Source organism: Pelodiscus sinensis, chromosome 16, assembly GCF_052426305.1.
Source record: "Pelodiscus sinensis isolate ZL-2025 chromosome 16, ASM5242630v1, whole genome shotgun sequence".
NCBI classification, from domain to species: domain Eukaryota; kingdom Metazoa; phylum Chordata; order Testudines; family Trionychidae; genus Pelodiscus; species Pelodiscus sinensis.
In genome coordinates, this window is record NC_143067.1 from 41,636,303 (window position 1) to 41,654,555 (window position 18,253).

Sequence of the window (18,253 nt, forward strand, 5' to 3'; positions counted from 1 at the left end):
AAGAGCTTATCTGGTGACTAAAAGCGGAGCCTTGGCAGCTCAGCAGTGTGACTCAGAACACACTGAACGGGACCCGGTTACCTGGGTCAGTCGGGGAGGACAGCGAGAGAGCCAGTACCGGTTAACTCAGTCTGCGGCGCTAGGGTTACAGAGGTACGGGTGGGCACAGCAGGGAGCAGAGACTCCAGGCGGCTTGTAGCGAGAAATGACCACTGGGAGCAAACTTCCTCTCCAAAGATGCCCTTAGGAGCAAAGCTCCGTCGCTCCCATTCACTTGCACACAGCACCACCAGAAGCAAACCACGCACGAGCATTTCAACAGACAGAACAACAAGGCCCATAAGAAAAATACCATCTTGGTTTATTGTTTAAAAAGTCGGTAAAACCAACAGAAACGTAGGGAGAGCAGGCGGCTGCTGCCTGTTCCTTCTCCCCAGCTAGGACAAAAGTCTCCAAGCACAGACAGTGGGAGCCCCCAGACTCACACCGAGCATCCAGCATGCCGGGGGCATCGCAGTCTCTACACTCCAGCAGAGGGAGAGAAGCCCACCCTTTCGGTGTCAGGACCCACTGCCCTCCCCGCAGGACAGAACCGATCCCTCAGGGAAAGGCCTGCCACTCAGGGTCTGCGACCCAGCCGCATTCTCAGTGTGGAAAATGGCCCGGGGAGGGGGCGGGGAAGGAGCCAGGAGGTACAGCAGAAGCGGGAATGCACCACACCAGCATGGCACAGCCCCTGCACCATCTGGCCCAAAGGAATTGGATCCTCAAGGAACGATCTAGATGGGGAGCTTGGGCCAAAGCCCAACATGGCAAATAGCTGCGGCTTTTGTTGGCAGACAGACCAAAGCTATTCCAGAGGGAGGGAAAGGCTGCACTCCGAATACATTCGCCCCTCCCCGCCCGTGGCTGTCCTGGGTTTCCCCAGCACAGGGACGGGGGATAGCTGGAAGGGCTGGCAGGAAGTGAGGGCACTGCCAGGACTCAGGGAGGACGACACCCGGAGTGTAAGGGAGCAGACAGGTTCTAGGCACTGCAGCACTGACCCCCTCCCTCTGCCTGGAGTCTGAGCTGTGCTGGGAGGAGCTGGGGAAGCCGCTGCAGACTGGCTCTGAAATTGGTTGGATGGCAGCAGCACAGAGACCATGGTGTGGATCCAAGCGTCACGTGAATTCCCACTGGCCCCAGCGGTGACAGTCCGAGCCCTGAGGACCAGGTTTCCCTGCACGCTGCCTCTGTAGGCAGCCAGCCCAGTGCAGCAGCACTGCTCCTGCGGCCACATGCGCCAGACATGAAGGGGAGGGCCAAGAGGAGACTTTTACTGGCTCACGTGCATCCCAGTCGTTTCCACCACGCACCAAGGTCTCAACAGGGACCTCCCAGCTCAGAGTCCCACAACTCGGCCCTCAGATCTCGACGTCACTTTCCTTATCGTTGTCGTGCTCACCGTCGTAGAACTCATTCGAAGCCTCAGGCCTGAAAGACAGACGAGTGCGTCAGGGCAGGCAGCAGCCTCCTCCTGCGTTTTCAGAAGAGAGGAGCTGGCCGCAATGCAGGGACGAGAACACGCTGCTAGCTGAAGGGAGGCAGGGACTCATCTCCTGGCCTGGGGGACATGGGATGTGTCCCTGAGGCACAACACGTGCTAGCAGAGGAACCAGGGAATCAGAAGGGAGGCAGTATCTACTCTGGGCCTCGGACAGTCCCCACCAAATCTCCTCACTGGAATGGGAAGAGCCTTTCCCTGCATGGCAAGACAAGGAGAAGGGGAGGCCCAGTACCTGCTGTAGTTCTCCTCAGAGCCTCTCTCCTCTGGGTCAGGTTCGTCTGCACGGTCATAGCTGAGCAAGTCAGAAGGAACATCGTGGATTTGGACACTGGGGGCATGATTCAGCATTTTCAGATTCTCAAATATTGTCTGTCTGATTTGATCCAGGTACTGGTTAGGAAAAGACGACGTGATCAGGACCACAACTGCTGGCATTAACACCTGCCTGCAGCAGGCATGCCCTAAGGCTGGGGTGGGCAAGATACGGCCAAGCCTTTTAATGCAGCCTGCCCCGCCAGGACACTCGGGCACGGAGCAGCTGCACACCACTCAAAGCGGCTGGCTGCTCTGCGTGCCTCTCTGCACTGTGTGGAGGGGGACAGCTTCCCGTGTTGCCCACGCCCCCAGCACAATCTCTCAACTCCTACTGGATAGAAACTGGTCAATGGGAGCCGAGAGATTGTGCTAGGGGAGGGACAGCACATGATACCCTCCCCCCAGCGGGCGGCGCAGAGAGCCTCACAGAGCAGCCTGAGGTTTGAGCTTGAGGCAGGCAAGGAGCCTGCCTCGGGATCCTGCTGGGCTGCTGTCCAGGAGCTGCCTAAACACCCCTGCATCTGGCACTCCACCCCAACTCCCTGCCTCAGGTCACCACTGAAACCCTTTACCTCCCCCTTGCCCCAGGCCACAAGTTCCTACATCACCCAAACTGCCTCTCACCCCCCCCATCCTCCCTTGCACCCCAGTCCTCTACCTTGAGCTGCCTCCTGCAGCCAACCTCTGTCCCAGATGCCACACCCCCTCCATAGGATAGTGCAGCCTTTGACCACTTACCAACACCTTGGGAGTCCCTTCCGCCCCCATCACTATTACCGCTCATCCCTGCCCTAGGGCCATGCAAATGCCATCAATGCAAGTGACTTTCAAGTGCAGCACAGCAACAGCACCAACACCGGCACTGAGGGCAGCCAGCTCTTACACCGCGGTGGCTGTGGAGCTGTAGTTCTTCAGCATCGCCGCTGCCCAGGCCTGCCGTAGGCCAGGGGTACGTGGCTCCCTGAGGTCTGCCAGGGGTGCAGCAACTCATCTAAGATTTGCCTAGTTTTACAAGAGGCTGCATGAGGAGCACTAGCAAAGTCAGTACAAACTAAGACTTCATACAGTGACTGGTTTTCACTGCTCTATAAATACTGTACTTGCAGGTCAGCGTACAGTACACGCCAGCTGATTATTTTATAACAATACTAGCAGATTCCCTGGCATTGTTCAGGACTGCAACGCAATTAAGGTGCTTTTTCTTTAGGAAAATAAAAGGAAAATGTACCTGCTTTATTTAATAACTGTAGTTTTCAAAAATAGAGTGATTTTTATTACGTTAATTTTTTTGAAGTTCCTAAAATTGCTAGTTTTTCTGGGGGGTTTTTTTTAGTATTTTTTTTTTTAAATGGGAATTCCATCAAGTGGGTTTTTGATTTGTCCCTATAAATTCTTATAATTCACCACGTTTTAACAAAAAAAGGCTAGAGTCAATTTGGTTTTCAGTAACATTTTCTTCTTGTTTTCAAGCCTTAAGCACTGATTTAGCTGTGCCAAAACAGGGCACTACTCCGCATTTCTCCATTTTATCTCTTTTCTGTAAGGTTTAACGAGAAGCAATCCTATTCCAGGTTCATCCTATTTTTCTGGCTCATCTCGGATCAGCCTCTTTCAGCATTTGCTCAGTTACGTCAAGTCTGAGGACTGAATTTGCTTTGGTGATTCTGTCTCTTCTATTTGGTTTTATGAGAAGCAATTCCCACCACATTCCATTTTCCTGGCACAACCAAACCCTTATGGCGCTTTAAGCTGTTCTAAGAGGAAGCTGTCTACTGAACTTGGCGATCCCAACTCTTACCACTTAGGAGGAATTCTTGATCGAACAGACAAACTCTCGCAAATATACAGCATATGGTAAAAATGGGAAAGTCAGCAATTTGTCAGTAAGAGCGTGCTGCGACACTTGTGCATTTGTCTGATTGAGAGTCCTGTATTAAGCAAGCAGCTTAAGCGAAGTGAAATCTGGGGCATGCAAGACAAATCAGACTTTTGAAAGGGGAACAGTTTGGGTAGGCTGAGAACACGGTGTTGGTTATCCACCCCCCAGGAGGCAGTAGCTATGTCAGTGCTAGTCTACGCTGGCAGTTAGGTCAGTATAACTCCACTGCTGAATGACAGCTATACCGCCATATGTTGCTAGTGCAGACCAAGCCCAAGAGACAGGGCGGGGACTTCAGAAGTGGAAAGGAAGTTGTAGGAGGGCCGTCAAGATTCTCAAAAGGATCTTTAGAAAGCTCCTTCATTTCAAAGATGCCATGAGGCTTCCCAGAAGAAAGCATATTGTCCAGCACTGGGACAAGCAGGGAAACCTCTTTTTGCCCTGCCCTGGCAAGTCTTCTCTGGGTGAGCTGCTGGACTCCACCTGGTCTAGCAGCAAGCACAGACCTTTTCTTCTCAGACTGCATCTCATTGCTATGTTGGGCGATGTCGAGTAGCAGGTCCAAGACCAGGCCAGAGCCACTCACCTGTCTGGAATTCTGGTTCTCAATCCTTGTACTGACATCTGGGTGGAGGGTGAAGTCCGGAGCAAAGTACTCAAAATATTCTGCAAAGGAGCCAGGAAAGAGTTAATGAACAGAGCGAAGGGGAATTTGGGACTAGGTTTTCTGAAACTCTATTCTGCGGAGATGGGAACAGCTTGACCCTATATCATGCTAGTGGTCACCATACCATCAAGAGCACAGTAAGAGCCAACTCCATCAGGAGGGGTACGTTGCCAGGAGAAAAGAGAAAGAAACAGGAACACCGTTCATTGTGGAAGGAATTTAGAACACGTGATATTGTAATGCAGGTCTCTCTCTCCAGGGAGGCCAGCCACAATGGGGGATGTGTACTGTAAGAAGCAAAAAAGAAGGTCTAGGACACACGGGCTAGGATCAGAAGATTCGACTGCTTCAGCCCCACTCTGGCTAACATCCATTAACATGGAATGTGGAATCCAGCTACAGTTCCTGAAGCATTAGAACAGCGAGGCACATTAGCTAAACTTACAGACAGAGAGTGAGGAAACTCAGATTCATTCATTCTAAAGCCAACAGGAATCACTGTGATCAACTAGCCTGAGCAGCTGTACAATACAAAGACTTTCCTAATATAGGGTCTAAAGCAGATCTTTTAGAAAGCCATTTAATCTTCAAAATCAAAACTGCCAGAGAAGGAAAATCAACCACAAACCTGGCACATTCTTCTAATAGTCAATTACTGCCACTGCTACAAATTCAGAACATTTCCGATATGAATCTCATTTCAACTTCCAGCCGCTGGATCGCGTTCTAGCTTTCCCTGCTAGGCTGAAAAGCCCATTTTCAAATATCTGAATGCACCATGCAGGGATTTATACACGGTCATTCTTTAACTTTCCTCCTGTTAAGAGAGACTGAGCTCTTTAAATCTATCAATATGAAGCAGGGTTTCTAATCCTTTTAGTCATTCCTGTGGCTCTTCTCTGAATACGCTCCTATTTATCAGCCTCCTTTTCTTGAACTGTGAACACTAGAACTGGATGCCATGTGCCAGCAGCCGTTCTACCAGTGCCAAACACAGAGGTGAAGTCATTTCTCTACACTTACTCAAGATGATCCTGTTTAGGCATCCAAGAATCACAATCGTTCTTTGGCCACAGCATCACACTGGGAGCTTGTGTTCAGTTGATAATCCAACCCCACCCCAAATCTTTTCCAGAGGGCCCCCCATCCTGAAAGCACGACCAACATTCTTTGTTCCTAGATGTACCCTTTTAGTCACATGCAAATGTGTACTGCCTACTAGCATCCAGCTTTCCACACAATCCAGTGCTCTGGTAGTGACCTCGTCCTTCTCATTATTTATCACTCCCCCAATCTGTGTGCATCATCTGCAAACCTTGTCACTGATGATTTTGATTTGCTTCCAAGCCATTGATAAAAATATTAAATAGCAGAGGGAAAAAGCCAGATTCCTGCAAGACCAACTGGAAACATTCATTCAACGAGGATTCCTATTCATAATTACATTTAGAGACTGTTGGCCAGCTTTTATTCCACTTAACGTATCCTAGGCTGATTTCATAGCTTTCTAATCCAATGATACACAGACGGAGGCTCACGAGCTGCAAGTGTCTCTTTAATGCAGCTTCATGCAGCACATAATATTAAAGTACCGATTTAATTATTAACCAGTCAGGATGCTTTTCCTGTTCATCAACTGTACTTGCTAAAACATGTCATCAGTCATTTAGATGTGAGAAATTCTCTCACACACTAAATATTTTCCATCATAGTGTCTAAATAGGATTATAGAACATTCTAATACATAAAAGAATGAATTCACATATTGTGACTCTTTTGGATAACACTGATTACTAATTGGGCTCCAGAACCAGAAGCCTGAGTACCACTGTTCTAATTAAAACGCTGTGCGTTTCTAAGACAAATGCCTTACAGATGTCAATCACGTCACTATTTACTCTTCTCAAACTTGTAAACTCATTAAAAAAAGAAACTGTCACTTTGTTAGTTATGGCTCTTCCCTAAACTAGGGATGTTAAGAAGCGGATAATTTGCTAATCGTGTAGTCAATAGAATTGTTATCAACTACAAGATCAGCTGAAAAGGGAAGTTAAAGCGTGAGCTAGGTTTGGGAGCTACCCCCTTGCAGCTCTGCAGTTTAAATGCAGTAAGAGCCAGGGGGCCTGCCCGCCCAGCTCCTACTACATTTTAAATGCAGAGCTGCAGCGGGTGTAAGTGCCCCACCACAGCTCTGCATTTAAATGTGTGTAGTCGACCACTTTATTACATCCCTACCATAAACTTCTGTGGACTGGCATTCATTCATACTTTCCTTTAATTCTCTATTAAAATAGTCCCATATCTCGCTGGACAGGCCTATACTTACCCTGGTTATCCTGCTTACCCATTTGAAATAGGTGACAACACCTATTTAACAAGACGCTGACTCACCACTGTATGGCAGTTCCTCACTAATTGCTTCATCCACAAGCAGCGATGTTTCATAGGTCCTAGAAACACAGAATATTCTACTCAGCCCAGCAGAGAGACACTCCCCCCGTGACACAGTCTGCCTGATACGCCACGCCAGTTCCAGCTGGGTAAAGGCCCTCAGGAGCACAAGCACCGATAGTCCTCACACCATCTCCGACAAATAGGACGTTCTCCAGCAAGCATGTGAAGCACTCACCAGCAGCGTGCCACGTTACGAACGGTATAGCCACCTCCTCCCAGCACCAGCAAGGGGATGTTGAAGCTCTTTACATACTCCACACACTCCCTGAAAACCCAAACAAAGGGGAACTTGTGACTCAGCAGCCAATCAATGCAGCACCATGCTCAGCCTATAAACACACCTAACTTTGAGACAGTGCGTTCAGGGCTCTCAACAGTGAAACCCACACCCTGAGGGGAGCGGGTCGCCTGGCTTGAGAGATATCGAGCTCTGCAGTCATGCGTCCTGGCAAAGCACTGCTAGGAGAAGTGTTGTGAGGTCCCAAATCTAGTCTGGGAACCTGTTTCCGTAGAATCTTGTACCTTATTTGCTCTGCCTGCTGGGCCCGCAGGGAACTAGATTGCGCCTGCTGCGCTCCAGCCTTGCTCTCAAAGACCCATTCTTTCACCGACTGCAGTGACGGTCCTTGAAATGCGCCAGCCACACCCCTGATGAACTTACCCATGTCCTCTTATACTGAGGTTAAAGCAACCCAGACGGTCACAACCCAGAGAGTCAGCACCACACTAGGGAAGAGAAAGCAGCATTACTCTCCTGGTGCACCTCTGAGCAAGTCATCGGTACCCCCTACCACAGCCCCAAGCAGCACCCCACCCCCATTCCTCCAGATGCACATACTGGAGAGGCGTTTCTCCTGCAACACATGCACACAGACCCGGCCTCCTACCTGCAGCACTATGCATGTGGGCTGGTAGTAATCCACCACCTGGTTAATGACTGGCTGGAAGAGGTGTTTATAACCTGGGGAAGAGAAAAGCAGACAGTCATCGTGGCTCAAGAAGGCAAACAGGAACATCGGGGAGACGGGGGAGCATTCTGCTTACTTTGGTCATCAATGCCATCCCGCAAAGGCACATTTAGGCAGTAATAGCGGCCGCTCTCTGCCCCGACCTCGTACATGTCACCTGGCAGAGGCAAGGAGGCAAAGTCACAGGACACAAGGATCAGCTCTGAAACACCGCAGGTGTGGGCAGTGCAGACAAGAGGAAACCATCATGACACGGAGATCTTTTCCTCTTCCCTGCAAACTACCACCAGACCATAGTCCTTCCCACGGCCACCCCAGAACACCTGCCTTCCATCTTCTCTCTCTGACCCCAGAGCCACATGCCACCACGTAACTGCAGCAACTGGGCCCTGAAATCTGCACTTTACGAGGGCAGCGGAGGTTCAGTACCTGTGCCAGGAAAGAAGTAGTTCCCATATTTGTGAAAAGATACAGTCATGACACGGTCTGTCAAGTAAAAGGCTTCCTGAACCCCATCTCCGTGATGAATGTCAATGTCAATGTAGAGAACACGTGGGTGATACCTGCCAGAAACAGGAGACAAAAGTGCTTCACACCACTGGTGCCATCCCAGCTACGGCAGCCACTTTGCTATGGCCCCCCAAAACAAGCCTGCCACGTGCCAGAGGTCAGCCAGCTCAGCAAGCCTCTGGTCCCTCGTACGGAGCCTGGCGAATAGCTCAGTGCAGAGCATCTTCCAAACAAGGAGTGCCCGAAAATACGCGTCTGACACACGGCGAGAGAATCCAGAGGTATGGAGAAGGAAGGACAGGCTGTCAGAGCAGACTAGAGGCAGGCACGAAAGCATGTGAAAGAGGCAGAGGGCTCATTCAGATGGCCAAGGCCACAGAGAAGGTTCTTGCACTGGCTGCGGCTCGAGTACTCAAAGGGTCAGGGAGGAGGCCCCTACTGAACAAGTGACGTGAGGCTGAGGAGCGCAAGGCCACGAACACACTGGCTTGGTCGCCAGCCGTTTAGAATCTTTGCCCTGAACAACTCCATCTTGAAAATCTAGAGCCAGTTTCCAATGCCCCAAACGAAGGGGGAGCCGGTGCAGTAACTGGAGGGTGGAAGCAGTTGTTCTTCCCTGTATGTGTCACAGCGCAGGTACCATTGGTCCCCAGTGCTGGAGTCTAGAAAGCCGGGACTTAGGGTCATCAGAGGAGGAAGCGCAATCACCCAGTGGAGCCCACCCAGGGTGGGCAGAAGGACATGGCGCCCAGGGCAGGCTTGCAGAGACAGGAATGTGGAACAAGGAAAGCTGAATCAAGGCCGAAGCCAAAGTTACTGAGAATGGAGACCCGAATGCTGGGCAGACAAAGGCTTGAGAAGTGTCTCCTGCCAAGCAGACCTTCAGAGGAATGCAGCAGAGATGAAACTTCACTGGGCAACAAGGTCAGCTAAGGAAAGGCCACTCCAAGTATGAAAGCAGATGTCCCAGTCCCACTGTAAGTGTGATAACTAACGTTGAGAGGGTGCCAACCCCTATCTGAATGAGGTGACTAGGAGTACAGCACCACTTGGAGCAGGCAGACCTTGAATCATCCAGAAAACACACACCTGCCTTTCAGTGACCCTGCACCCCACTGCTTAGCCGTTTTCACTCTTGGCCAAAGCAGAGGTAACCCCTACGCTGCCTCCAGCGATGCTTGCGCCCCTTCCCTGAACCAAGAGAGTTAAACACAGAACCAGAAAGAGTCGCGTGTAGCTCACGATTTCCCTTTCAAGGAGCAATCACAGGGTTTGCAACGCACACGGGAGGCGGGGACGTACTCTGGGGTCCTGCCACGGCAGGCTCTCTGCAGAGAAGCAAAGCTTCCCGCCGACCGCGGCTGCACCAGAAGAGCAGACACGTGAGGCACATGTGAAATGAAGGGAAGAGCCATCAATCAGCCCAGGGAACCCATGTGTGGTATGAGAAAGGCAGCCGTGGCCATGTACAGCCACACCACACAGGACATCTCGCTCAGCACCACTGCCAAGGCAGACCAGTAGCACAGCCACACTCACACCAGTCCTTACTTGAGCAGCTCCAGAATGCCGATGACTATGTCATTGACGTAACAAAACCCCGAGGCCTGCAGTGCAAAGAAAACAAATCGAGAGTCAGAAGAGCAGCAACGAGCCCCCCTCGCAGGGACACTCCCAATACTCAGACTTGTGTCATCACCTCAAACTTCTTGGCATGATGCAGGCCTCCGGCCCAGTTTATGGCAATGTCACAGATCTATGGGAAAAAAGATCAGATTAGCTCTAAGGTAAGAGCAAGGCAGCAACAAGCCCAAGCCCAACCCTGCACGTCAGCATGGACATCAGCCCTGTCCCATGTTGTGGCTCACGTTGTTTTCATGCCTTTCTCCCCATCCACCCAGTCCTTTCGGATGCCCCACTGTCAGTCATCCAGTCAAGCTACTTACACTGTACTAGATCAGCCGGGGTGGGGGCAAGGGAATCCAAGAGGTTCCCCCACAAATGAATCGCTGACACCAAGTCGGAAGTGTCTGTGGTGTGCGTTATCCCAGGGACTCCATCCCCACAGCAGCCAGCCCACACGGCTATGTTCAAAGAGGACAAGACTATCAGCTCAAAGTTACCTTGTTGTTCAGCTGCGTTGCACCCTGCAGTGAGGCCCCAGTATAGCGAGAGCAAAATTCAAAGAGGCCTGGGAACACTGGACTGCAAAGAGAACATAACACTCAAACAGTAGAACCGCCTCGCTTCAGACACACACCTCCAGGACTGAAACCAGAACAAGACTCTGACCCCTGGACAGAGAAGATCAAAATGCAGGCACTGCTAGAGAAATGTTCACTCGGGGCCATGCGGACCCTGCTCACGACAAGCCACAGGCCAACAGGCAGCACTCCGCCACCCTTCGCGAACGCTACGGAACACTTGGTGAATTCACCAACTACCATAAGAAACTGTCAAGTTAGCTAGAATAAGGACGTGAGAGTTTAACTGACTGACCATTTAACCCTGAAGCTGATGCTCATCGGTTAGTGGTTTCGGTTAAACTCAGCTGGCTCCCGGGGAGGCAGCTTTGCTGCGACAGTGCAGCCACGGCCCCCCGGGAACCCAGCAGGGAAGAGCTGCCAGCTCAGCTCCTGTGAAGGGGATGGCAGCCATGCTCCCAGGGAGGCTTTGCTGCAAGCTCTGCAGTACAAAGCTAAGCTCCACAGCTACCGTATTAAACACCCCCTTTGAGCATGCCCAGTCCGGAACAATCCACCCTTTCCTTACTCTCCAGATCTGAAGAGTGGGCAACACGCAGACTAAATCCTTCCCTCCACCGTGCTGATGACAGATGGGACCAGGTCCTGGAGAGACACCCAAAGCGTCCTGTGCAAGGGGGAGGGTAGGATTTCACAACCCAGCAATGACACCCGGAGCATGGCTGCCCAGCGTGTCTCCTCACACACCATCTGCCTGTGGGCTGTAGTCTGTTAGTTTGAAGCTGTTCCCCAGGTGTTCCCCGGCTGCGAGCAGCACACTGTACCCAGGGATGCACAAAGCTCTTGCTCTGCGTCCCACGTCCATTGGTCAGTCCTGCTCTAGTCAGCAAGGCGCTGTAGCACAGGAGCGCAGTGGCCCGCAGCATGCACACACTAGCATGTGCATGTCCGATACACACACCTCAGACCAGCAGCTCTCTGGGCTCTGCTTGTTAGCAGGCCCAAGAGCTTTACCTGACCACACTTTTCACAAAAATAGAAGTACAGTCAAATTAGCCCAATGAAAGGATTGGTGGAGGGAGAAAGCAAATTCCAGTGCCGCAGGAGTGCAGGCATGGGAGGCTTGTTACATGGCCATCAACGGACAGCAAGCTCACTCTAAAGCAGGTGGCAGCCTGACCTGTGCTACAGCACCTTCCGAGTCCTGCAAATAGCTGAAACTCCCAGCAGACTGAGTACCTAAGGCTTGTTCAGTTTGGAGAAAAGGAGCCTCTGGGAAGAAAGGGGTAGTAGCCTTTGCCCCCCACAGCTAAATCGCATCACTTCTCATCCTGTATTCCCACAGATCAGCATATCAAGGCTGTTCTGTTACCCTATTTATTGCTTGAGATCAAGTTTTTCAAAATTAACTAGTGGTTTGGGGTGCACAGTTTGATTTTCAGAGTTTATCTGCACTTTCTGAAACTCTGGACCTTTAAGTTGTGTGACATTTGGCAACCAAAAAGCTGAGGCAACCAAAATTATTAGCCACCGTTGAAAATCTCTGCCTGAGTTCTCAAGAGCTGGGAGCCTCACAAAATCAGAGTTACAGTCCCTACCTGAGAGCGCTTACAGTCTAACTTCAGACCTAGGAACTGAAGCTCAGAAAGATTAAAAAAAAAAAAAAAAAGAGGGGAAGATTTACAGCAAGAACAGTTACACAACAAGCGATTTGCAACATCTTGACGGCTCCATTAGACCGCAAGGCTTTAGTTAAAAATGTGGAATTAATAGCGCACTGGAATGGCCCCACGAGGCTGCGCACACACTACAGCAGTTAACCAATCCCCCCGTGCTTCCTAGTCGCCTGCCAGACACTAGACACTCACCAGTCATCACCCACATTGAAGGCATTGAGGCTCTTGGTGAATCCTTGCATGTTGTTGGGACTCACCCTCTGCAGGAAATCAATATACTCCTCCGAGTGGAAGCGACACATGTCATGCTGGGATGCCTGGTATGGCTTAAAAACCTGCAAGAGAAGGTCACACAAGAGTTATTTCGTGCTCAGAGTTGGGTTTACCTTAACTACCACAAATCGCACCATCAAATTAACTCCCAATAAACAAATACGCCAAATCACTGTCAATGCTGAACTGTGTGCTCAGCTTAACAAGGCTCATGCACATTTTAAATAAAAAGTGGTCAAGAAAGTAGGGACTGTTCAAGAGAGGATTTTGCCAATGATGCACTTTTTATATTAAAGCACAAATTAAGTTAACTATCAAAGATACTACATATGCACAATGAGAGAAAATTGAAGCTGCTCTGCGATTAATAAGAGCCTTGACTTTTGCCTCTCTATCAAATTAAAATGCTACATTTGCAAAATTAAGGAATGTTTGCTTTTTTAAAAAAATTGAAGAAAACATGGGCTTGTGTGCGTGAGGAAATGCACTCTCATAACTATACAGGTGCAATTCCCCTAGCTGGCATGGTTATTCCGGAACAAGAGTGTCCTCACAGGAAGCTCTCAGTATAGTTACAGTAGTATAATTATACTATTATTGTTATTCTGGTAACTTTTCCTGCACAAACTCACAGAACTGGAAAACAGAACTACTCATCTATTTAATACACAAAAACAAGCCTCCAGAATTAGGGAGACACACAAATGTACCCTGTATCAGAGGGGGAGCCGTGTTAGTCTGAATCTGCAAAAGCAGCGAGGAGTCCTGTGGCACCTTATAGACTAACTGAAGTGTAGGAGCACAAGCTTTCGTGGGCAAAGACCCACTTCGTCAGATGCATGTAGTGGAAATTTCCAGAGGCAGGTATAAATATGCAGGCCAGACTCAGGCTGGAGATGACGAGGGGGATCCAATCAGGGAGGATGAGGCCCACTTCTAGCAGCTGACCTGGAGGTGTGAATTCCAAGAGAGCAGAAGCTGCTTTTGTAGTTAGTGAGCCATTTACAGTCTTTGTTTAATCCAGAGTTGATTGTGTCAAACTTGCAGATGAACTGTAGCTCAGCAGTTTCTCTTTGAAGTCTGGTCCTGAAGTTTTTTTGCTGCAGGATGGCTACCTTTAGATCTGCAATTGTGTGTCCAGGAAGACTGGAGTGTTCCCCTACAGGTTTTTGTATGTTGCCATTCCTAATATCAGATTTGTGTCCATTGATTCTTTTACGTAGGGACTGTCCTGTTTGACCGATGTATATAGCAGTGGGGCATTGTTGGCACATGATGGCATATATTACGTTAGTAGATGTGCAGGAGAATGTACCAGTGACAGTATGGCTGATCTGGTTAGGTCCTGTGATGGTGTTGCTGGTGTATATATGTGGGCAGAGTTGGCACCGAGGTTTGTTGCAAGGATTGGTTCCTGAGTTCGAGTTATTATGGTGCGGTGTGTAGTTGCTGGTGAGAATATGCTTCAGGTTGGCGGGCTGTCTGTGGGCAAGGACCGGCCTACCTCCCAAGGCCTGTGAAAGCGAGGGATCATTGTTCAGGATGGATTGTAGATCACTAATGATGCGTTGGAGAGGTTTTAGCTGGGGACTGTAGGTGATGGCCAGTGGTGTTCTGTTGGTTTCTTTCTTGGGCTTGTCCCATAGCAGAAGGCTTCTGGGTACACGTCTGGCTCTGTCAATCTGTCTCCTCACTTCCTCGTGTGGGTATCGCAGTTTACAGAATGCTTGTTGAAGATCTTGTAGGTGTAGGTCTCTGTCAGAGGTTGGAGCATTTGCAGTTGTACCTCAGTGCTTGGCTGTAAACAATGGATCGTGTGGTGTGTCTGGGATGGAAGCTGGAGGCATGCAGGTAAGCATAGCGGTCGGTAGGCTTTCGATATAGGATGGTATTGATGTGACCGTCACTTATTTGCACCGTGGTGTCCAGGAAATGGACCTCCCGTGTAGACTGGTCCATGCTGAGGTTGATGGTGGGGTGGAAGCTGTTGAAATCATGGTGAAATTCTTCCAGAGTCTCCTTCCCATGGGTCCAGATGATGAAGATGTCATCGATGTAGCGTAGGTAGAGAAGAGGCGTAAGTGGATGAGAGCTGAGGAAGCGTTGTTCTAGGTCAGCCATAAAAATGTATCCTGTATTTCATAAGAGTTTGAACTGAAGCTATCAGTAGTATCAGGACAAAAAGTTAGCTGAAGCACATGGTGAGCTTGTGGAAACATGCAACTCCTCTCCTCCTGGGTGAATTCTGCACTAATATGTGTGCACATATTTAATGAGCTCTCCGGATTTCTAAATTTTCACATAGAAAAAGGCTTCAAGTGTTGCTGCAGTTCTTCCTTTGGTCCACCAGAGGGCACTGTGGGCCAGGAACAGCAACATGAGTAGGTCATGCCTAGATACGACAGTAAATGCTGGTGATCCTCTGCCTCCAAAAATATTCAGACAGCAGGCAGTAAATCCACAAACTGATCTAACACTTTGCCTTGACTCAGCCATCTAACTTCTGCAAGCATTGCCAAGTCACCAGACTGTTTCATACTCAGCTAAAGCTCCAAACGGTCTGGCTGTGTCTAGACTGGCAAGTTTTTCTGCAAAAGCAGCTGCTTTTGTGGAAAAACTTGCCAGCTGTCTACACTGGCTGCTTGAATTTCCGCAAAAACACTGACAATCTCATGTAAGAAATCAGTGCTTCTTGCGGAAATACTGTGCTGCTCCCATTCGGGCAAAAGTCCTTTTGCGCAAAAGGGCCAGTGTAGACAACTCAGATTTGTTTTGCGCAAAAAAGCCCCGATAACGAAAATGGCGATCGGGGCTTTTTTGCGCAAAAGCGCGTCTAGATTGGCACGGATGCTTTTCTGCCGAAAGTGCTTTTGCGGAAAAGCGTCCTGCCAATCTAGACTTTTTTTCCGCAAATGCTTTTAACGGAAAACTTTTCCGTTAAAAGCATTTGCGGAAAATCATGCCAGTTTCAAGGCATTTGCAACAATGACGCTGATGATTTTTGTGACACTATCCATTATGCTCTTTAGAAATCCTCTCTTGTTTGCTGCACAACTGTTCTTGGTGCAGAATGCAATGGTATGAAAAGAAATCTGGAAACTGGATTTTTCTTCAGCAAATAAATTAGCCCCTTCTCTTTTCCAACCACGAAGGGAGTACCAAAGTAAGCTTCTTCAAAATCAATGCATTTTCCTGGTCCTTCAAAAAATGCCATCAGCACAGAATAAACATCCTCTCCCCTAGTTTGAGCCCTACATAAACCAAACCACACCATGGGCCGCAAACAAACAGGTCATGTGTAGAGTAGCTCTGGGGTAAACAGTGAGGTGGCAAAATTTGCAGATGATACAAAATTGCTCAAGATAGTTAAGTCCAAACCAGACTGTGAAGAGCTTCAAAAGGATCTCTCAAAAGTAGGCAACTGGGGAACAAAAAGGCAGACGAATTGTAATGTTGATAAATGTAAAGTAATGCATATTGAAAAACATCCCAAGCACGCATATAAAATGATGGGGACTAAATTAGTGATTACAACTCAAGACAGAGATCCTGGAATCATTGTGGCTATTTCTTTGAAACACCCACTCAATGTGCAGCGGCAGTCAAAAAAACAAACAAACAGAATATTGGGGCTCATTAAGCAAGAGACAGAGAAGAAGACAGAAAATATCTCATTGCCCCTACATAAATCATGGTACACCCACATCATGAACGTCGGCTCCTGCCTCCCCTACCATCTCTGATACAGAGGCAGGAGAAGGGGTGTGCATGTAACAGAGAGTTAATGGATGAGCCCAAACTAATAAATGAACCATGTACTTGGCTACACATTAACATTCCTAGTCACCAAATAAAATTAACAGGTAGCAGGATTAAAACAAAAGAAAATATTTCTTCACACAATACAGTCAACCTGTGGGACTCCTTGACAAAGGATGTTGTAAAGGCCAAGACTATAACAGGGTTGAAAAAAGAGCTAGATAAATTCGTGGAGCTTAGATCCATCAATGGCTATTAGCCAGGATGGGTAAGAACGGTGTCCCTAGCCTCTGTCAGATGCTGAGGATGGGCACCAGGGAAGAGATCACTTGATTACCAATTCTGCTCCTTTTCTCTGGGGCACCTAGCATTAGACACTGTAGCAAGACAGGATGCTGAGTTAGATGGGCCTTTGGACTGATGCAGTATGGTTATGATGTTGGAATGCTCAATACAGACTTGTAAGCAAAGCCCAGCTCAATTCACCAAAGATTCTGTCCACAGTCTGCATACTCTTGCCCAATGCTCCAGCAGCCAAGCATATCTTCCCCTGCAACTGCTGCTTTCAGCTTCAGGAGCTGAACACAGGGGGGCTCTCTTTCCTGTGCTCAGAAGGGGGGTTGTGGAGTAGACTGGCTGGACAAGGAGGATGGAAGTTTAGGGGCTCCAAAGGGGAAACGGTCTGGCTAGGCAAGGAGACTGGAACAAGAAGCTGGGAGGAGACAAAACTGGAACACGGACAGAAGAGTTTATGACCTCCAGAGCAGATTTCCCTCCCCCACAAAGAACCTGGAATGGAAACCCAGATCCCAGGAACCCCCACTCCTCTGCTACCAACAGAAATCTCTGACACCATCTCCTTGCACACTACGGTGTCAAAGTGTAACTGTTTACAGGTGCCTGATGAGCCTGGGTTCACTGGTTAACATGCCCGGTTACACGAAGCCTCCGCCTCACCCGCTGCTATGGGGGGGAGAACAGGTGAGAGCACATTGGCTCCTGCCTCCTCCTCCCTCCCCCCCCATAAATGTGTAACCACTGAAGACTTCCTGACTTTGAGTACTTGACTTTGCAACCTTAATATGTTAACAGCCTGCTTTGTGAGCTACAAGTGTAGCAATATCGCCACCTGCCAATAGCGTGGCCAGTGTAATAAACGGTAAAGTGTTCAAATGCTGCCTAGCTGCACAGGCAAGACAGAAGGGAACATTTGGCTTGTAAGTGTGTAATGTTCCCTATTTATGAGGTCTAACCAGTGAGACTGATAATGACACTGTCAAACACAGAAGTTTGAAACTCTGATAATCCCCTTCCGATAACTAGAACTCATGACTTCACTGCAATGAAAGTGTGTTGCAATACTGAAAATAACCAGGCCTGGGCAAAATATGGCCCGTGGGCCAAATTTGGCCCGTCAAGCCACCAGATCCGGCCTGTGGACACACTGGGGAGTCCCAGGCAGGCTCCTCTGCTTGCTCCTGCAGCCTTGCATGCCACTCAGAAAACAGTTCTCTTTAAAACCTGTGAGCCCGGGGGGTAAGGGGGAACGCGCAAGGGAGAGGCTCCAGGCTTAACTCCCACCCCGAGCACAAGCCCATTGGCCGGCTTCTGGAAAGAAGCTGGCCAATGGGAGCTTCCTGTTTGAATAACCATGCCCCCGTCCCCTCCAGCGCAGCTATTCACACAAGCATGTGGCCGTGCAGCCTGTGCAGGCATAGGACAGCCAGGCAGGCAGAGAAGCGTTTTAAGCTCTGCAAGCATTGAGCTCTGCAGGCAGGCAGGGCTGCTGGCTGGTAAGTCTCCTGGCCAGAGCCTGCCTCTGGCATCCTAGCCCCTCTTTTCCCCAATGCTCTGCCCCCCACCCCTCTACTCAACATATCCAATCCTCTGCCCCCCCTCCTGCACCAGTGCCCCCTCCCATATCTGGCATCCCATCCCCCTGCCCCAGATCACAACCCCTTTCTACCGTAGGTTACAACTCCCACACCCCAGTTCCCTC

At 49.4% G+C, this 18,253-nt stretch overlaps 1 protein-coding gene across 1 annotated transcript in view; it reads right to left on the minus strand.

Moving 5' to 3' along the window:
* Positions 1–340: 340 nt before the first annotated feature.
* HDAC3 (histone deacetylase 3) overlaps positions 341–18,253 on the minus strand; it is a 30,248-nt gene continuing 12,335 nt past the window's right edge. The window contains exons 3-15 of the mRNA XM_075900018.2: positions 12,415–12,557; positions 10,466–10,547; positions 10,042–10,098; positions 9,894–9,949; positions 8,262–8,395; positions 7,909–7,989; positions 7,752–7,825; positions 7,526–7,590; positions 7,040–7,129; positions 6,802–6,860; positions 4,330–4,409; positions 1,782–1,939; positions 341–1,476 (exon numbers count right to left, since the gene is read on the minus strand). Of these exons, the coding sequence (XP_075756133.1) occupies positions 1,407–1,476; positions 1,782–1,939; positions 4,330–4,409; positions 6,802–6,860; positions 7,040–7,129; positions 7,526–7,590; positions 7,752–7,825; positions 7,909–7,989; positions 8,262–8,395; positions 9,894–9,949; positions 10,042–10,098; positions 10,466–10,547; positions 12,415–12,557 (1,149 nt within the window). The 3' untranslated portion in view covers positions 341–1,406. The remainder of the gene's footprint in view (positions 1,477–1,781; positions 1,940–4,329; positions 4,410–6,801; positions 6,861–7,039; positions 7,130–7,525; positions 7,591–7,751; positions 7,826–7,908; positions 7,990–8,261; positions 8,396–9,893; positions 9,950–10,041; positions 10,099–10,465; positions 10,548–12,414; positions 12,558–18,253) is intronic.